The following is a 17,440-nucleotide window of genomic DNA, read 5'->3' as shown; positions in this document are numbered from 1 at the left end:
AGTATTTTCCATTAAAAATTGCATTAAAGTGTAAACGTAGTTCTTCTACAAAAGCAATTTGGAGAAAACCAGATTGATAAATTAGGGAACATATTTTATTACATGGGCCAAATTGATCTCTCAATTTGACAAAATCTCTCAGAATTGACATTTTATTTTCATTTACTACAACATAAGGTTTCTTAGGAACACAACTATTGCATTATAGCAGAACGACCAGTTCAAAGTTGACATTTTAACATCAAAATTATTTTTATAAACATTTATCTTGAGTGTTCAACTAAAAAAGTTAATATAGCTTATTTTTAATTAAAAAATTAAAAAAATTACACTCTTTGTGCGAACCCTTCCTTTATTTTGGTGGCACAGTGGCACAGCTAGTAGACCTATTGCCTCATGGCACAAGAGACCCAGGTTCAATCCTGTCCTCAGGTACTGTGGGGCATTTGCATGTTCCCATTGTAACAGCATGAGTTTCCGCTGGATGCTCCAGTTTACTCCGACACAAAGGTGTGCAGGTCAATCAGTTAATTGGCCACCGTAAATTGCCCCAAGTTTGTACGTAGAATCGGAATGGGAGTTGAATTAATTGAGGATTAATTAAGAATTAGTATAAATTGTTGATTCACACTCAGTGGGCCGAAGGACCAGTTTCCTTGTATCTCTCAGCAACCCTAACATTTCTCAAGAATGTTTTTTAAAGATCATAGAAACACAGGAATAATCAGCATCATAAAAATTATTTCCTTCATTGAATGTGAAATACAACAGCAAAACCATAAATATCAGATCAAATACAAAAGTTCTAGATCAGAATTAAATTTGTATTCAAAGGCAAAATACTGCAGATAAGAGAAAATGCTGGAAATATTCACCAGGTTATGCAATTTCTGTGGACAGAGAAACAGAGTCTGCATTTCCAGTCAATGACCTTTCATCAGAAGTGGTTTCAATGGGTAATAAATGCTAAGAAACAGAGTACAAAGCAGGGACATGTCAAAACTCAGTTTCAGTTCACATCAAAAGTCAGTCATGAACTTCGTTTTAACAAATGAAACAAAGCAAATCTTCAACTCCTTTCAACTCGTTAATAACTTCCATTTTCCAGGCCCCCGTTCAATCATCTTTACCATGGACGTTCAGTCCCTCTGCACCTCCAACCCCCACCAGGACTGGAACAAAGGCCCAACCATTTTCCCGCTAATAACACTCTCCTCCGCCTTGCGGAACGTCCTCACCTTCAACAACTTCTCCTTTGACTCCTTCCACTTTATCCAAATCAAAGGTGTAGCCATGGGCACTCGCATGGGCTCCAGCTATGCCTGCCTTTTTGTCAGGTACGTCAAACAGTCCTTATTCCAGGTGTACACTGCCCCAATCTCCCAACTCTTTCTTCCCTACATCAACGACAGTTTGGGGACTACCTCCTGCAGCCGTGCAGAACACATGGACTTTATTAACTTCATCACTAACTTCCACTCTGCCCTCAAATTCAGTGGACTATCTCGGATTACTCGCTTTCCTTTCTCGATCTCTCGGTCTCCATCACAGGAGACAGATTATCCACGGATGTCTATTACAAACCTTCTCCCACGATGGGAGTTACCTGGACGATACGTCTTCCCACCATGTCAGATGTTATTGCCTACTCTCTCGTCCTGTCCCTGCTACATCTGCTCTCAAGATGCGGTGTTCCACACTGGGGCATCATAGTTGGGGCCCTCACACATATCTCCACTATGTCCTGTCATTCTGTTGTCACTCCTGCTCCCCCAGATGAAACAAGGATAGAGGTCCCCTGGTTCTCACCTAACACCCCACCAGCCTCCGCATCCAACACATTATCCACCAACATTTCTGTCACCTCCTATGGGATCCCACTACTAATCAAATCTTCCCATCTCCACCCAATTCCGCCTTCTGCCAAATCCACTCCCTTCACAACTCTTTGGTTCTTAAATCCCTTCCCATCCAAGCCACCGCCTTCTCAGGTACTTTCCCCTGCAACCGCAGGAGATGAATCACCTGTCCTTATACCTCCGCCCATGACGCCATCCAGGGACCCCGACAGTCCTTTCAGGTGAGACAGTGGTTCACATGCACCTCCTCTAACCTCATCTACTGCATCCGGTGTTCCCGATGTGAGTTCCTGTACATCTGCAAGACTAAACATAGACTTGACAAACGTTTTGCTAAACACTTATGCTCAATCCGCCGAGGCCTACGGGATCTCTAGGTCGCCAACCAATTCAACTATCCTTCCCATTCCCATACTGACCTTTCTGTCCTGGACCTCCTGCATTGCCAGAGCAAAGCCAAAGAAAATTGGAGGAACAGCACCTCATATTTCTCCTGGGTGGCTTACAACCCAGCGGTATGAACGTTGAATTCTCTAATTTTAAGTAACTTCTACCGACACTCCCCTCCCCCCATCGCCCCCCCTCCCCCCTCCATGCCCCCTTCCTCCGCCCGTCGTTTAAGTTTAATCAGTTCCACAGTTCACCACATTGTATCCTTCTTGAGATCACATCTTCCCTAGCCAACAATGCGCATACCAGGGCACCACCCAGCCCGAGGTCAGCCTGTGGCCAGCCCCGATTGGTCCTGGTCTCTTCACGCCTTCATCCCTTTACCCCACTCCCCACCTGCTACTATCAGTCTAAAGTAGCGTCCCGACTCGAAACGTCACCTATCCTTTTTCTCCACAGATGCTATCTGACCCGCTGAATTACTCCAGCACTTTGTGTCTATCAAAGCAAATCTTCTCCCTTCAGAAAACAAAAGCTATTAAAATTAAATAGCCAACATTGCTTTTAATACTTCTGATTTTACGACCAGCAGCAAACTTTGTGAAAGGTGCAATCTCTATACACAAACTATTTCCAGCTTTAATTTGAAAAACTTTCAGGGAAGACAATACTTTTAGTTTTAAAACAAAAGGAGCTGATATTTAGTCGAAAAAGGAAAACACGCGAGTAAAAATACTAGAAACAGTTAATTGGGTGAGCGCTTTGTGGAATACTTTCTTTCAGTTTGCCAGGCTGACTGAGTTTTCATTTGCCAATTCTAGTTGAATTCTCCATTCCACCCCCACTCTGACCTCTGTCTGTTGTCTCCTGAACTGTTCCAGTGAGGTACAACACAAACTTGAGGAAAAATAATCATTGTTCATCTGGACACATTGCAGTCTTCAAAATTCAACAATGAATTCAACAATTTCAGGTAATTCAACACCTTTGATTTCATCAAAATCTGCTGCAAGATTATTTATCTACAATATTAACTCAGTTCTCCTCCTCGTCACAAAGCATGTTTTATCTCCTAGGCATTTCTGACATTCACTTTTTCATTGCAATTCTTTGCAACAGGTCTCACTGTATTTCAATGTTCTTGCATATCTCTGTTGGTTTTCTCTAACCAAACTCATTAATAACCAGATTCATTATTTGGTACATGATATAATGTGTATAATAATACATACATTATGTATTGTATATATACACATTATTTACTGTATGCCATGTATAATGTACATTATGTATCTATATATACACAATATATAAACTAAATAATATATAGTGTACATTATATACAATACATCAGAGCAACATTGACCTCATCCTATCAGATACATTTCCTTTGTCCTGACCAACTAGCCCAGCAACTTAAAACTATATTGTTTTCTCCCTTCAACTGAGAATATTTGACCTGAAACATAATCTCTAATCCTCTTTCCACAAATCCTTCCTGATTTATCGAGTGTTTTCAGTATTTAAGTTTTTATTTCAGCTGTCCAGCATCTGCATCTTTCTAGATTATTGAAAATATACATAACCAAATGTCACAAATTCTAAAGGACGAATATAAATGTATTTTGATTTGAATCTTGGAATTGCTGGAATATATGAAGGAGATACAGAGTACAGGAAGAAGATAGAGAACTTAATAACATGGTTTCAGGACAACAATCTCTCTCTCAATGTCAGCATGATGAAGGAGCTTGTTATCAACTTCAGGAAGCGTGGTGGAGTATATGCCCCAATCACCATCAATGGTGAGGAAATGGAAATGGTTGAGAGCTTCAATTTCCTTGGCATTAATATTGCCAACGATCTGTTGTGGACCAACCATATTGATGCAACAGCTAAGAGGGCACAACAACTTAGCAAGTTGAGTAACTGAGGAAATTTGGCAAGTCTCCAATAATGCTTGTAAACTTCAAAAGATTCACCATAGGATGGATACTATCAGGTTGCTTCACAGCCCGGTTTGGGAACAGCTTTACCCAACATCACAAGAAATTGCAGATTTCAAGATGTAACCCAGCCCAACGCATAGACGAGACTCCCACCTTCAATTCCATCTACACTTAACGTTGGCTTGGACAACCAGCCAACATAATCAAGGACTTGTCCCACCCCGGTCATTCCTTCTCCCTGCTCCCATTTTTTCCCCGATATTATTACGCTTCTGAATAGTCCTTCCACAAGCTAAGGTACTGTCCGATTCATTGCATCCCCATTGTGGACATTGGACTTTGTCCATGGAACTGTTACTTTGCCGAGAACTAAATTTGACATCTTCTCCTTTGCTCTGCCTATTGTACCTATGTTTGACTAGATTGTATTTATCTATAGCATAATCTGATTGGATAGCCAACAAAACAAAGCTTTTCACTCTACCTCGGTAAATGAGCCAATAATAAACCTAAAATTATCTGTAAAGGAGCAAACATTCAATTTCTTACCTCATGTGCTTCTTAATTAGAGTTAGTGAAATGGATGGCAATGTTCCCCAATAGCGGGCATTGAATCTTAGGCATCAAAACATTTTTTAATTTTCTAATTGCAATTGATTGTGACCCTTCTGGATCACATTGATGCCTTATAAATAGAAAATAAGAGGAAAAAAAGTAAACGGGTGGGGGTGGGGGGGGAAGGAGGGTAATCAAGGGACACCAGGGTGCCTCAAGGCACATGGATGGGGAGAGGGGGTGAATACATCAATGCACTAAAATATTTCTTGAATACCTCAGACTACAACTGGAACCTCAGTAAGCAAAATAAAATAGATTCCCTCAAATAATATTTAGCACATGCCAGCACAATAATGCTTTTCTGGCATTACATGTTTTTTTTTATATAACCAGAAAGTGATGGGGGCAGGTTGGGGATTTTCCCTGTGGTCACACCCCAATCTTACGTCAACTCCGCAAATTCAATCTCCTTTATATGTTAAATGATTCCTGTTATGTTACCTGTGCAATAGTGGGGATCTGAATCTGGGAATTGTGAGCTTGTAATTGGATAGATTCACTGTCGGTCACTGAATCCGTCACACTACCATCTTGATGAGATTCAACAACTGATTCCATGGTAATTTGTCTGAAAATTGAAAGACATGAAAGTTGCTTAATTTAAAAATAAAACACTTGTTCATAAAATATAATGAATTGTTCAGTGACTACTGCAAAATCTGTCCTGCATATGCTTTACTGGGGTCAAAATAAAACATTCAGGGAAATCGATTATTGACAAACTCCAGTTTACCTGAGCCTTTGCACTGCATCTGCATTCTCTCAAAATCCCCAAAAAAAAAAAAAACCAATCATGCCTTTTGTACTCCATGAGCTGTAATGGAGAAAAAAAGAGCACTGATGGAATCAGTAGGACATAGCATTTTATATGACTACATATTAATGACAGCTGCTGCGCTGAGGGATGCTGCTGTCCCAGCTACAGTTCCTAGAATTTACTGGCACTCCCTCAACTATGAAACAAAAGTCATCTCATTATCCTCTGTGGAGTGAGCCTCTGACATAATGTGTAATGGCTGCCCGTGAAGACTGGTACTGGACAACCCAAGCCGAGTGATGGAGTTGTTGGTTGCTGAGATATGGGTCTGTATCAAAGCTGGCAGTGTATTGGTGGACATTGCTCGGCACAAATGGAATTGTGAAAATACAGATATCTCCATGCTGTAGAGAGCCAAGTAGTGATAAAAAGAGAGGGGAGGCAATGCCTTTCATCACATCCAAAGACACCAGTGAATTGTCATCAAGCGAAGCAGCCACTGCCAGTCTCCACCAACAATCCCCATTCATCATTTGATTCAGGGCACTCCCAAGCACTACATCCCAGCATTGAACAGCCACAGCACCCTTCCCAACATGCCAATACCAGGAACCAAGACTGGGGAACTTCTCATCACTTCTCATCAACTGGTGATCAGTTTCATTGCCACGAGATGCCTTTAACCTTTCTTTTCCGTCAGTGAGACAGTTTTCGATCTAATTACGATTTTCTCTTGGATCCAATAGACTTTTAATTAATAGATCATTTTTAGTGTTATAATAACTAATCTAGTTTAAATTATCAAATTGATTAGGTTATACCGATACAGTTTTTGCACATTTGAAAATATGTATTATGCTAGACTCGACCATTGACTACATTATGAATCAGCTGAACATAAAACATTGCCATTTTATAATAGGAGTTTATAGTAGGAGTTTCCAGATCTCAGTGAGCAAATGTGGCATGATCACAAAGCTTATCAATCAGAGTCAATTCCTTGTTTATACTTACTGCTGATAATACTTGCCAAGATGGAAAGGGTAGACTGCTGAGTGGCAACCATGGACCATGTTTGAGGAATCTATGTTAAATTCCCAAGATTGTATAGATGAAAGGCTATTTAAACCATTTACTGAAAGACTGGAAGCAATGTACTATTGCTATTTGGCTTTAATGAAATTTCCTTCACATACATTTGGCCTCAAACCAATTTATGTGCTGAAATCAACGTAACCGTCTGTTATTGCAGCCAAGATTCCAGAAGCGGCCGATTCGGAAACTGCTAGCCGCAGAATGTGTTCCGATCCGTTCCGACGTCGGAGTTTCGATCATACTGGCGAGAGGGCTTGTACATCGGGCCGTCCATAGCGGCAACTGCGGAGGGCTCAAAGGCCCTGACCACAGGTGAACAAAGAGGAACATGACTGAACTTTATTGACTTCCATCACAGAATTGTTGATTCCACTGTGGTGGATGTTTATGTTAAACTCTATTGTGTATTGTGTTCTTTTTATTCATACGGCTATATGGGAACTCAAATTTCACTGCACCAATGGTGCATGTGACAATAAATGTGAACTTGAACTTTTCCATGTGTATATGTACTTTTCAAATCAAATTTCAAAAACTCACCATGTGCTTCCAAAATTGAGACGACTATAAGTGCTGTCCAATTAGTTAGGAAACAGTATTTGCTACAGATTTTGTTTTGAATCAGCTACGTAGACAGCAATCAGCTGTCATCTTCAAACATTAGGGACCTTCAGCAGTTTCCTTCAAGAAAATAAAAATACATGGTATTATTAATGGTTTGAATTCAGTAACATTCTTCAAAACAGAGGATGATAGGTGTCTAACAGAGGTACTTGATATCATATGGTGTAGAGAAAAACTTAATGGTTGCAAGATCAAAAAATAGAAAACAAAGCACAAATTTAAACAATTAAAGAACCTAAAGTGTCAGGGGAAAAAGTGTTTTTTTAATCTAAGCCGGTTACAAGAATCTGAACTGTACTGAAGTACAAGAAATGGAAGCAGACAAGAATTGGAGAAGTACTGAAAGAGAGAAACTTAAAAATAAACCATATGACAAACTAAATTGTTCTTGCACAGAACCAGCCTGGACTCAACAGGACCAATATTGGGCTTCCTTGTGTGCTATGACTTTTGTTATCCTTACAGACTGGGAGAAAATGAGACACTCAGTAACTTATTTTCTCCCAATGCATCACTCATCAAACAGTGATGTATTGGATATTTGTTAGTTTAGTAAAATGTTGTGGTCCACTTGATTATAAAGCAACTCATCACGCTTAAAAAAAAATACAGGTCATCCCCAGGTTGTGAAAATCCAATTTATGGACATGCCGACGCAACTTCCCATAACATTATTAATTCCAAAAGTCTGACATACATAAACACATTTGCCTCTATGAACAGAATAATTAGTTTCTTCTTTCCATCTACTTCTCCTAATTGTTCTCTTATCAGTCTTGTGCGCTTTTAATGTAATTATAATACTGTGGAGGTATGGTTATGGGGCTTTGTACATTTTGTGACACGAATTAAATCAATTTATAGAGGTTTGTGAAAATGGAATTGGTTCCTTACGTGGGATAACCTGTACATACATTTGTTTCAAGTTAAAATACTTAATGGTCTAAAATACTCTAAAAATACATTACGATATCTTACACGAGTCAAAGCTGTCATTTTAAAATCAAATAATTAAATCCCTTTGATGGTGGAGAGGTCAGAACCCGTGATGGATTGGGCAGTATTTTCCACGTTTTGCAGTATTCTTTGCTCCTGGACGTTCAAGTTTCTGAACTAGGCCATGATGCAACAGTCAATATATTCTTTACTGTACAAAGTGTAGAAGTTCAAGAGAACGTCTTGAATTTGGATTCTGTGCCCAAGCAAATTATTTGCCTCAAGTGGCAGTTCAACAAAGATTCACTATTTATTCCAAAGATGATCAATTGTCCTATAATTATTCAATAAAAGAGAGATAAAGACTCAACTGCGTTTTACTGTGAATGTAACATTGAAACGTAAAACGTTCAGCAAGAAAACAATGGGCAAATGCTAAAGAGACTGGAAAGTTTACAAAAATGAAGCAAGAAATGTCTTCATTTAGAAAGCTGCAAACCCACAGAATTCTTGAACAAGGGAGCATAGTTGCTAAGACTGAGCAGTATATATTTGGCTATTGAGACATCAAGAGATCTGTAAATATGTGGGATGGGAAAAATCAACGAAGTACTGGAGTAGCCATAATTTGATTAAACAATGGAGTGCTGTATGGCCTACCCTTGATCCTTTAACATGGTCATGCGACAAATAAGTTTTAAAACATCTTTTTATTCTAGTTCCTCCTTAGATCCTTCCGATATTCTCCTCTAACTGAACAAATCTCCAAAATAAATTCACTCCAATTCTCACCCTTTGACCATCCAAAGATTTAATGGATGCACTATGTGATAATGAGTCATACAGACAATGAAACTCAACAGGATGATAGTGAAACACATTAGATGACTATTGTGGGGGAGTGAGGGAATGGGATGCAAGGCTTACTTGAAGTAAGCAAAATCGATAATCAATACGCTGGTTTGCAAGCTGCCCAAGCTAAATATGAGGGGGTATTCCTCCAATTTACATTTGGCCTCACTCTGACAATGGAGAAGGCCCAGGACAGAAAGGTCAGTATGAAAATGGGAAGGGGAGTTAAAGGTATTTGGCAACCTGGAGATCACTTAGTTACTCCAGCTTTTTGGGTCTATCCACTAACCTCATGTTGTTTCAAGCTAAATATTTTTGATAACACTCTTTTTCACCACCTTGGGACATTTTGACTTTTATTAAAGTCAATTGAATCTTTATTGCCACTGCAAATACAGCAATAGATTTAGATTCAATTAACTGAATGGTCCTTCTGTGCAAACCAAAAATCCTATTATTCACCTCGTTAGCCCAGTTATCGTGTGATGATATTATGTCACAGGTTTTCCAATGACTCAAATATTTTTAAGAGACAATCAAAAATGTATTCAGTATTTTATTGAGGCTGAACAATTATAAAGAATACATGATTAACCAGCTTGACATTCAACAATCTGTGCCATCAGTTGGTGAAAGGCTGGGTGTTTAAAAAAGTTTAACTCAACAAACCATTTAAATACTATGGCTAAGATCTGGTTGGAGGGTGGCTGACTCAACTTCCCAAATCACCATCGACATTGCATTCAGAAAGTATTCAGACCCCTTCACTTTTTCCACATTTTGTTACGTTACAGCCTTATTTTAAAATTACTTAAATTAATCTTTGTTATCATCAATCTACACACAATAACCCAGAATGAAGAAGTGAAATTTTTGCAGAGTAATTGAAAATAAATAACTGAAATATCACATTTACACAAGTATTCAGACCATTTGCTACGACATAATTATGCTTAGGTTCATCATCCTGTTTCCCTTGTTTATAGACAATAGAGGTGCAGGAGCAGGCTATTTGGCCCTTCAAGCCAGCACCACCATTCAATGTGATCATGGCTGATCATCCCCAATCAGTATCCCATTCCTGCCTTCTCCCCATATCTGCTATTTTTAAGAGCCCTATCTAGCTCTCTCTTGAAAGCATCCAGAGAAACTGCCTCCACCGCCCTCTGAGGCAGAGAATTCCACAGACTCACCACTCTCTGTCTGAGGAAAAAGTGTTTCCTCGTCTCCGTTCTAAATGGCTTACTCCTTATTCTTAAACTGTGGCCCCTGGTTCTGGACTCCCCCAACATCGGGAACATGTTTCCTGCCTCTAGTGTGTCCAAGCCCTTAACAATCTTATACGTTTCATTAAGAATCTTATATGTTTATCCTTGAGATGCATCTACAACTTGATTGCAGTCCACCAGTGGTAAATTAAATTGATTAGACATGATTTGGAAAGGCACACACCTGTCTATATAAGGTCCCACAGTTGACAGTGCATGTCAGACCAAAAACTGAGCCATGAAGACGAAGGAATTGTCCGTAGACCTCCGAAACCGGATTGCGTCCTGTTTGACAGAATTGAGACACAGATCTGGGGAAGAGTATAAAACAATTTCTGCAGCATTGCAGGTCCTGAAGAGCACAGTGGCCTCCGTCGTTCTTAACTGGAAGAACTTTGGATCCACCAGGACTCTTCATACAGTTGGCCGCCCGGCCAAACAGAGCAATCGAGGGAGAAAGGCCTTGGTCAGGGAGGTGACCAAGAACCTGATGGTCACTAACAGAGCTCCAGAGTTCCTCTGTGGAGATGGGAGAACCTTCCAAAAGAACAATTATATCTGCAGCTCGGGATCCAGTAGCATGGAGTCCAAGAGACCCTTTTCTGCTGCAAACTTCATCTGCCTTCTCAGCCAACATCCTCCGCCTGTTCCACCGTTGAGGTCTTGGTAGGATTGCTCTTTGTCAGAGTCCTCCCTCTCGACCTTACCACTATGGGTGGCCCAACCAGGAGCATAGCTCCAGATGGCATCGCTCTCAGGATCTCAGGACCACATAAGCTTCTCCACCACGACAAGGTGACAATCCACAGAGAAGTGTTGTGCTTACGAAAGGGTTGTGTTCAGTAAAGCTGCAGCTGACAAAAATGTAATTAGGCAGTTAAACATTCTTGACTCCATTGCTGTGGAATCCAGAACATCCCACCATACAATGAATGTTCAATACTTCCTGAGACTTACAGTAGCAACTGCTGGGTGAATTCACACCAACTCAATTCAGGTTCAACTTTAAGGATTATAAATTTATGTTTTATTAATAATTTGATAGGATGCTAGTGGTTCTGCAGCAACCTTCTTCAACTACTTCTCATAACATTGTGAGTAGGGAGTTCCAAACTTTAAATGTAACAATGACAAAGAAAGGATGACATATTTCCAAGAAAGAACCTTCAGGTGGTGATGCTCCCACATATCGTTGCCTTTGCAGATATGAAACCTCCAGCTGCGAGATCAGAGGTAAAGGGAAGTAATACTCAGGGTAATGAATTGAATGGCAAAGAAGCTAGTTTGTCCTCGATGACATTGAACCATTCTATTACTGAAATTATGTTCACCTGGTACGTGAATAATATCCTATCATGCTCCATGATCTACACGGTTCAATTCAATAAAGGTTTTGCTATGCCAGAAGACAAGCCATTTGTAAAGTGATACCCAGCTTATGATCTGCTCTTATAGCCACAATTTATGTGGCTGTTCTAATTAAATTTCTAATAAGTGGTGAGTGACAGAACATTGATCATGGAGATCAGAGACAGGCATTTGATTATCAAAATTTTGCTGGAGATGGTTACTGTCTAGCAATTTTCTGCCATGAATTTTAAAGAGAATGGCTGATTTTCGTCTTGGTCTTAATGCGCGTAGGAGAAGACTACTTCACTTGAATAATTGCAAATGAAATTGGATATTGTGCAATGATCAACGAACATGATCTTATGATACGAGGTCAATAATGAAGCAACTAAAAATGGTTTGGACCTCAGACATCCGAGACATTCTAGCACTTATGTCATAGGGCTAGGATGAAAGATTATGAAGATGCTCAACCATCTTCATATCCACAAGATTGGACCAGCCATTGGAATGCTGAAGTCCCCTCATCTTCTAGAATCAATTATGTTTCCGAATGCACCAAGAACCATCACTCTGAATTCACCATGGGATTTGATTTATTTGGGCCATGTTTTACCAATTGTGTAGAATCAAGTGGTTCTAGCAAACCCCAAATTGGACAGCATGTGGGTTATTGATATGCATTGTCCGACAGCACTGTTGGCACAACTGCTTGTCCATGGTTCCTTAATGAACAATCAGCAATCACACCTCAAGACTTCACCATTTAGCCTTCAGTTTTGGACATACCTGTAGCCCCACTCAAATAATTAGGTTTACTGGCCCAGTGGAAATAGTTTCGCCGCAGATAGTTGCTTTGATTATTTGACTTAATTTTAAGTGTTTTGAAATTTGTATTTTAATGTTATCATAATCTTGATTTTTGTATTATTTGAATAATCTTTAAATGAAACAGATTGTTAAAATTCCTTTGACATTTGGCTTTCCGTGTTTACATTCAATCCTCCATATTGACACATTATACACAGGTAATCAGGGCGAAGTATCAGATGACATGCATGATGAATCCTCTAATTTATAACTTTTTAAGAGGTGCTGGCACACACCACACATACTGTCACTGATAGTAACTACGGCTCGGGTGCATTAAAATAATCTGGGAAAGGACCCCGACCCAAACATCACATCCATTTTCTCCAAAGATGCCGCCTGACGCACTGAGTTACTCCAACATTTTGTGTCGATCTTTAGCATCAAAAGAATGTCAGACTGGCAACAGAGAGAATCTTGTGTCCGTCTGTATTTATTTTTTCAGCTTGTGTGTCTTGTTTAGTGTATGTTTATTGATTGTTTTTCCAATACTGTGCATATATACTGTACGTCCCTTACTAGGTTATAGCTGACAATCGGCAATAACTGACACCATTCCCCTCACCTGTGGTCCATTATAACAAGGGTTTACTGTATATAAAGCTCAGTGGCAAAGCCAACAGTTAATGGCTATTTTTAACTGCATTTCAGGAGACACCGTACAAATGGGCTAGATAATTGAATTAAGCAGATTTTCTCTGCAAAATGGCAATGTCTTCATGAAATTCCGTGCATCAGATCACACAGATTTAAATTCCCCAACTGTCACAGTGAGACTTGAATTCTGCTCTCTAGATTGCTGGTCTCGCCTCTGCATTACATGATCAGTAATTCAGTCACCTCTGTATCTGGTGTAGTTACCATAGCAAATTTATTTTTTTAATTGAATTGTGTAAAAAAAAACTGCTATGTACATAGTGTCAACAATGTTGGATGGTGAACAAAGAATTACAAATTAGCATTACTACAAGATACATTAGGTTAAATCAATTTATGTTATTAATATTACATCCATTATTTTAGTACCAGATACAGCACTTTGCATTTTGACTGGGAACACTATGGCCTTCTCGCTCATATTCAGTACCAGTCCAGAAAAGTTCATCACCCTCACAAAAGCCAGATTCACAGAGAACCAACAAGCCCTTTGGTACACCATGTCCATGCTCGTGGTAGATAGTAAGTTCAGGAAGACGCAAGATGATTACCTGGACAATTTTAGTACTAAGAAGGTAAAGGTATTAGAGGTGTTAATATCTTGGAAAGCTTAGGTAATATGAGGTAGGGTAACATTGTTAATCAAGGAAAGTATCAGTTAAAAAAAGACAAATTGCTGGAGTGATGCAACAGGTCAGGCAGCATCTCTGGAGACCATGGTGTTGCAGATTGCGACACTTCTTCAGACCTGTAAGCGACATAGAGGCTGTGGATAATAATGTGGAATTGATTAGGGTTGACGTCATGAACAGCAAAGGAAGAACACGAGTGGGTTAGTTTATCGGTCCCAAAATTAGATTTCAATAGGGTGGAGAACAAATAAAGAACTGCAATTGCAATGGGAAATTAGCACCTACACATTGATTGGACAAACCAAACTGGCAAGGGTATTATAGACAATGAATTTGTGGAGAATCTGGGAACCCGTTTTAGAAACAGTATGTTATGGAATCGCCCAGGGAACAGGTTATTTTAGATTAGGTTGTCAATTATAAGTAAGAACTAAGAGTTCTTATGATTGAAGATCCCCAGGAAGAGAGGAACCACAATGATAAAATTTCAGATGTAATTTGAAGGTAAACCCAACAGAGATAACAGAGAAACTTTAAAACGGGCAAATGCAATAGCCATTGAGTCATTAAAATAAGAAACAAGCATCTGACCAACACGTCCATGCTAACCAAGATGCCCCACCCAAGCTTGTTCTATTTGCCCACTTTTGCATCATATTCCTCTCAAGCTTTCCTCTCTATGTATGTACCATGTCTTTTAAATGTTGGACACAAAATGCTGGAGTAACTCAGCGGGTCAGACAGAATCTCCAGAGAAAATGGATAGGTGACCTTTCGGGATAGAATCCTTCTTCAGAATGATTGTAGTGGGGTGGGGGTAAATTGGAAGCAAGGAAAAAAAAAACAGGACAAATCGGGACCGGCAAGGAGTTTTGAGATTGTTGGCGAGAGGTGGCATGAGCCTTAGTGGGATGAATTGTTGCAAGCTGTGCAACTCGTTAACCAACTTTTCGAAGCAGACGGATGGTGGGGGAGAGGGGGAAGGCATGGCGTTCAACATTCATACCGTTGGGTTATAGGCTCCCCAAGCGAAATACGAGCTGCTGTTCCTCCAATTTGCAAGTGGCCTTACTCTGGCAATGGTAGAAGTCAAGGACAGAAAGGTCTGTATGGGATTAGGAAGTGGTCTGCAACCAGGTGATCCAGTAGAGCACAAGTGTTCAGTGAATCGGTCACCAAGTCTGCTTTGTCTCGCAATGTACAGTCGCCCACATAGTGAACACCTTATGGAGATGTCTTTTAAATGTTGTTATTACATCTGCCTCAACTACTTCCTCTGTCAGCTCACTGCATAAACCCATTACTCTACGTTGTCTCTCAGGTTCCTATGAGATCTTTCCTCTCACCTTAAACCTATGCCCTCTAGTTCTTGATACCAGTACCTTGACAAACACTATGCATTCACCCCACTTATTCCCCTCATGGTTTCATACACCTCTGTAAGATCACTCCTCAGCCTCCTGCATTCCCATGAATGAAGTCCTAGCCTGCACAATCTACCCCTTATGGGCCTGTCCCACTTAGGTGACTGCAGGAGATTATGCAGTCGCCACATATTCGCGGGTGGTTGCCGGGTATTCGCCCTCATGGTCGTGAGGAGTTCCCGCATTCTGGGAACTAGTCGCGACTTCATTATGGTGGACGCAAATTTTTCAACGTGTTGAAAAATTATCAGTGACCAGAATGAAGCCGCCATGGAGAGTAGCGAGAATTCTCGTGCCCTAGGTGCAGTGGTAGTTGGTTGCCAGGAGGTCGAAGATTGTCATAGGTTGTACCCGGTGCTGGCCGGTGAATTTCATTGGCTAAAGCTGTGTTGCCTTTGGTTTGGAAATGCTAAAGCTGTGTTGCCTAATTAAAGTTGCCTTGCCTTCTATATAATTAAAAGTCTAATCTTAACCACTTCCTGTTTGCGTTTTATATTGATTTTGGAAAAAACGCTACCATGTACGGCTGTGATTTTTGGCCATCTTACTCAGTCCCCATGAGTCAACTGCCAGCCCACCAGCCGTGAGTGAGCTGCCAGCACAACAGTCTTGAGTGACTGAGCCGCCAGCCCAAGAATCCATTCTGCCCACAATATCCATACTAGCCCTCTGGAAACCAGTCCCTTTAGCCCACAACACCCATACTAGTGCTCCAGAAAGCCCCCCCCCCCCACCCCGGCCATCAATATTGGAATTGATGGAGAGGTGGAATATTGCATTGGGGGACCAGCCCTCCCGTGTGATGCTGGGACCCAACGGGTCCCACTTAGTCTAGTATTTCCTATAGGAGGGTGGCCAAAACTGAACACAATACTTCAAGAGCATCCTCATCAATGTCTTGTACAACTGTAACAATGTCCCAACTTTTAGACTCAATACCCTGACTGATGAAGGTCAATGCACTAAAATTCTTCTTTACTACTCCATCAATCTGTGATGCCACTTTCAGGGAACGTATAATGGTATGTAGTTGGAATTGTCTAATGATTACTGACCTGTAAACCAATAAACGGATCCGTTGATTAGCAGGGCAGAAAGTCAAGTACCTCGCTATCGCACTCGGGAATTTATCCCAATTATAAAGAGGGATTCCATGAGAAAGTCACAATCAGTAGTTAATAAAGGATGTCAAGGATAATGTTAAATTGAAAAGCAAGGCATACTATGGATATATAAATGGGAAGGCAGGTGTGGGACCGACAGAGAACTAGGCTGATGAATTAATAAGAAGCAAGGCAATGGCACATATGCCAAATCCAATTTTAACATCAGTCTTCACAGTGGAGGAAGCTGCAAATAACACAAAGATAACAGATAGGTTAATTTCAAATAACAAGAAGAATGTATAAAAATCCCAATGACAAGGGCTAAATTATTACAGAAAGTCATAGGGTCTTGCTGCGATGCAGCTTTATTGGACTTTGGTTTGGCTGCATTTTGAGTATTGTGTGCAGTTATGGTCGCCCGTGACAGGAAGGATGGGAAGGATTGGTGGTCTACCAGAATGATGCATGGATGAGGGAGCCGTACGGCCTCACGGGGCCGGTCCCACTTCGATCGCCGGAGCCGTATGGAGTTGTGCGGAGCTGGTCCCGACATCGCGCGGGGCTCCGAAAAACACCCACTATAAACCTATCGACTCCCAGTTATTTGGACTACACCTCCTCTCACCTTGCCTCTTGCAAAGACACTATTCCCTACTCTCAATCCTCCACCTACTTCACATCAACTCGGTTGATGATGCTTTCCATTCTATGATATCCAAGATGTCCTCTTTCTTCAGCTGCCGAACCGCCACTGGACCATCCCCATCCCACAGAGCAGAGCAGAGCCGAGCCAGTGACCCACCCTACCCCCGCCCCGCACTGGCTGCAAGTCCGGGGCCACCACCGCACCGGCCCAGCCCTGGATTGCTGGCAAACCCGATGCAACCCGACAGTGTGCTTTCTATGATGCATCTGTAGAAGTTTGTTAGTCACTGCGGACATACCGAATTTCCTGTCTCCTCAGGAAATGGAGGCGTTGTTGTCCTTTTTTGGCTGTCTCATCAATGTGGTTGGTCCACAACAGATCATTAGGATATATTAAAATCAAGCAGC

General features: G+C 40.8%; 1 protein-coding gene across 6 annotated transcripts in view; it reads right to left on the bottom strand.

Moving 5' to 3' along the window:
* The window catches only part of LOC129715369 (cAMP-responsive element modulator-like), a 61,957-nt gene that overhangs the window by 32,979 nt on the left and 11,538 nt on the right, over positions 1-17,440 (bottom strand). For 3 of the 6 annotated variants that reach the window (XM_055665264.1, XM_055665249.1, XM_055665271.1), the window contains 3 exons: positions 7,209-7,349; positions 5,550-5,630; positions 5,258-5,384 (listed from right to left, as the gene is read on the bottom strand). In XM_055665264.1, the coding sequence (XP_055521239.1) occupies positions 5,258-5,374 (117 nt within the window). In that variant the 5' untranslated portion in view covers positions 5,375-5,384; positions 5,550-5,630; positions 7,209-7,349. Of the gene's footprint in view, positions 1-875; positions 967-5,257; positions 5,385-5,549; positions 5,631-7,208; positions 7,350-17,440 lie in introns of those variants that run through there. The other 3 variants (XM_055665256.1, XM_055665280.1, XM_055665288.1) reach the window with 3 other exon arrangements.

This window comes from Leucoraja erinacea, chromosome 2 (assembly GCF_028641065.1).
Source record: "Leucoraja erinacea ecotype New England chromosome 2, Leri_hhj_1, whole genome shotgun sequence".
Lineage (NCBI taxonomy): Eukaryota > Metazoa > Chordata > Chondrichthyes > Rajiformes > Rajidae > Leucoraja > Leucoraja erinaceus.
The sequence above is the reverse complement of the archived record's forward strand: the minus strand, read 5'-3'. Positions and strand labels throughout refer to the sequence as shown.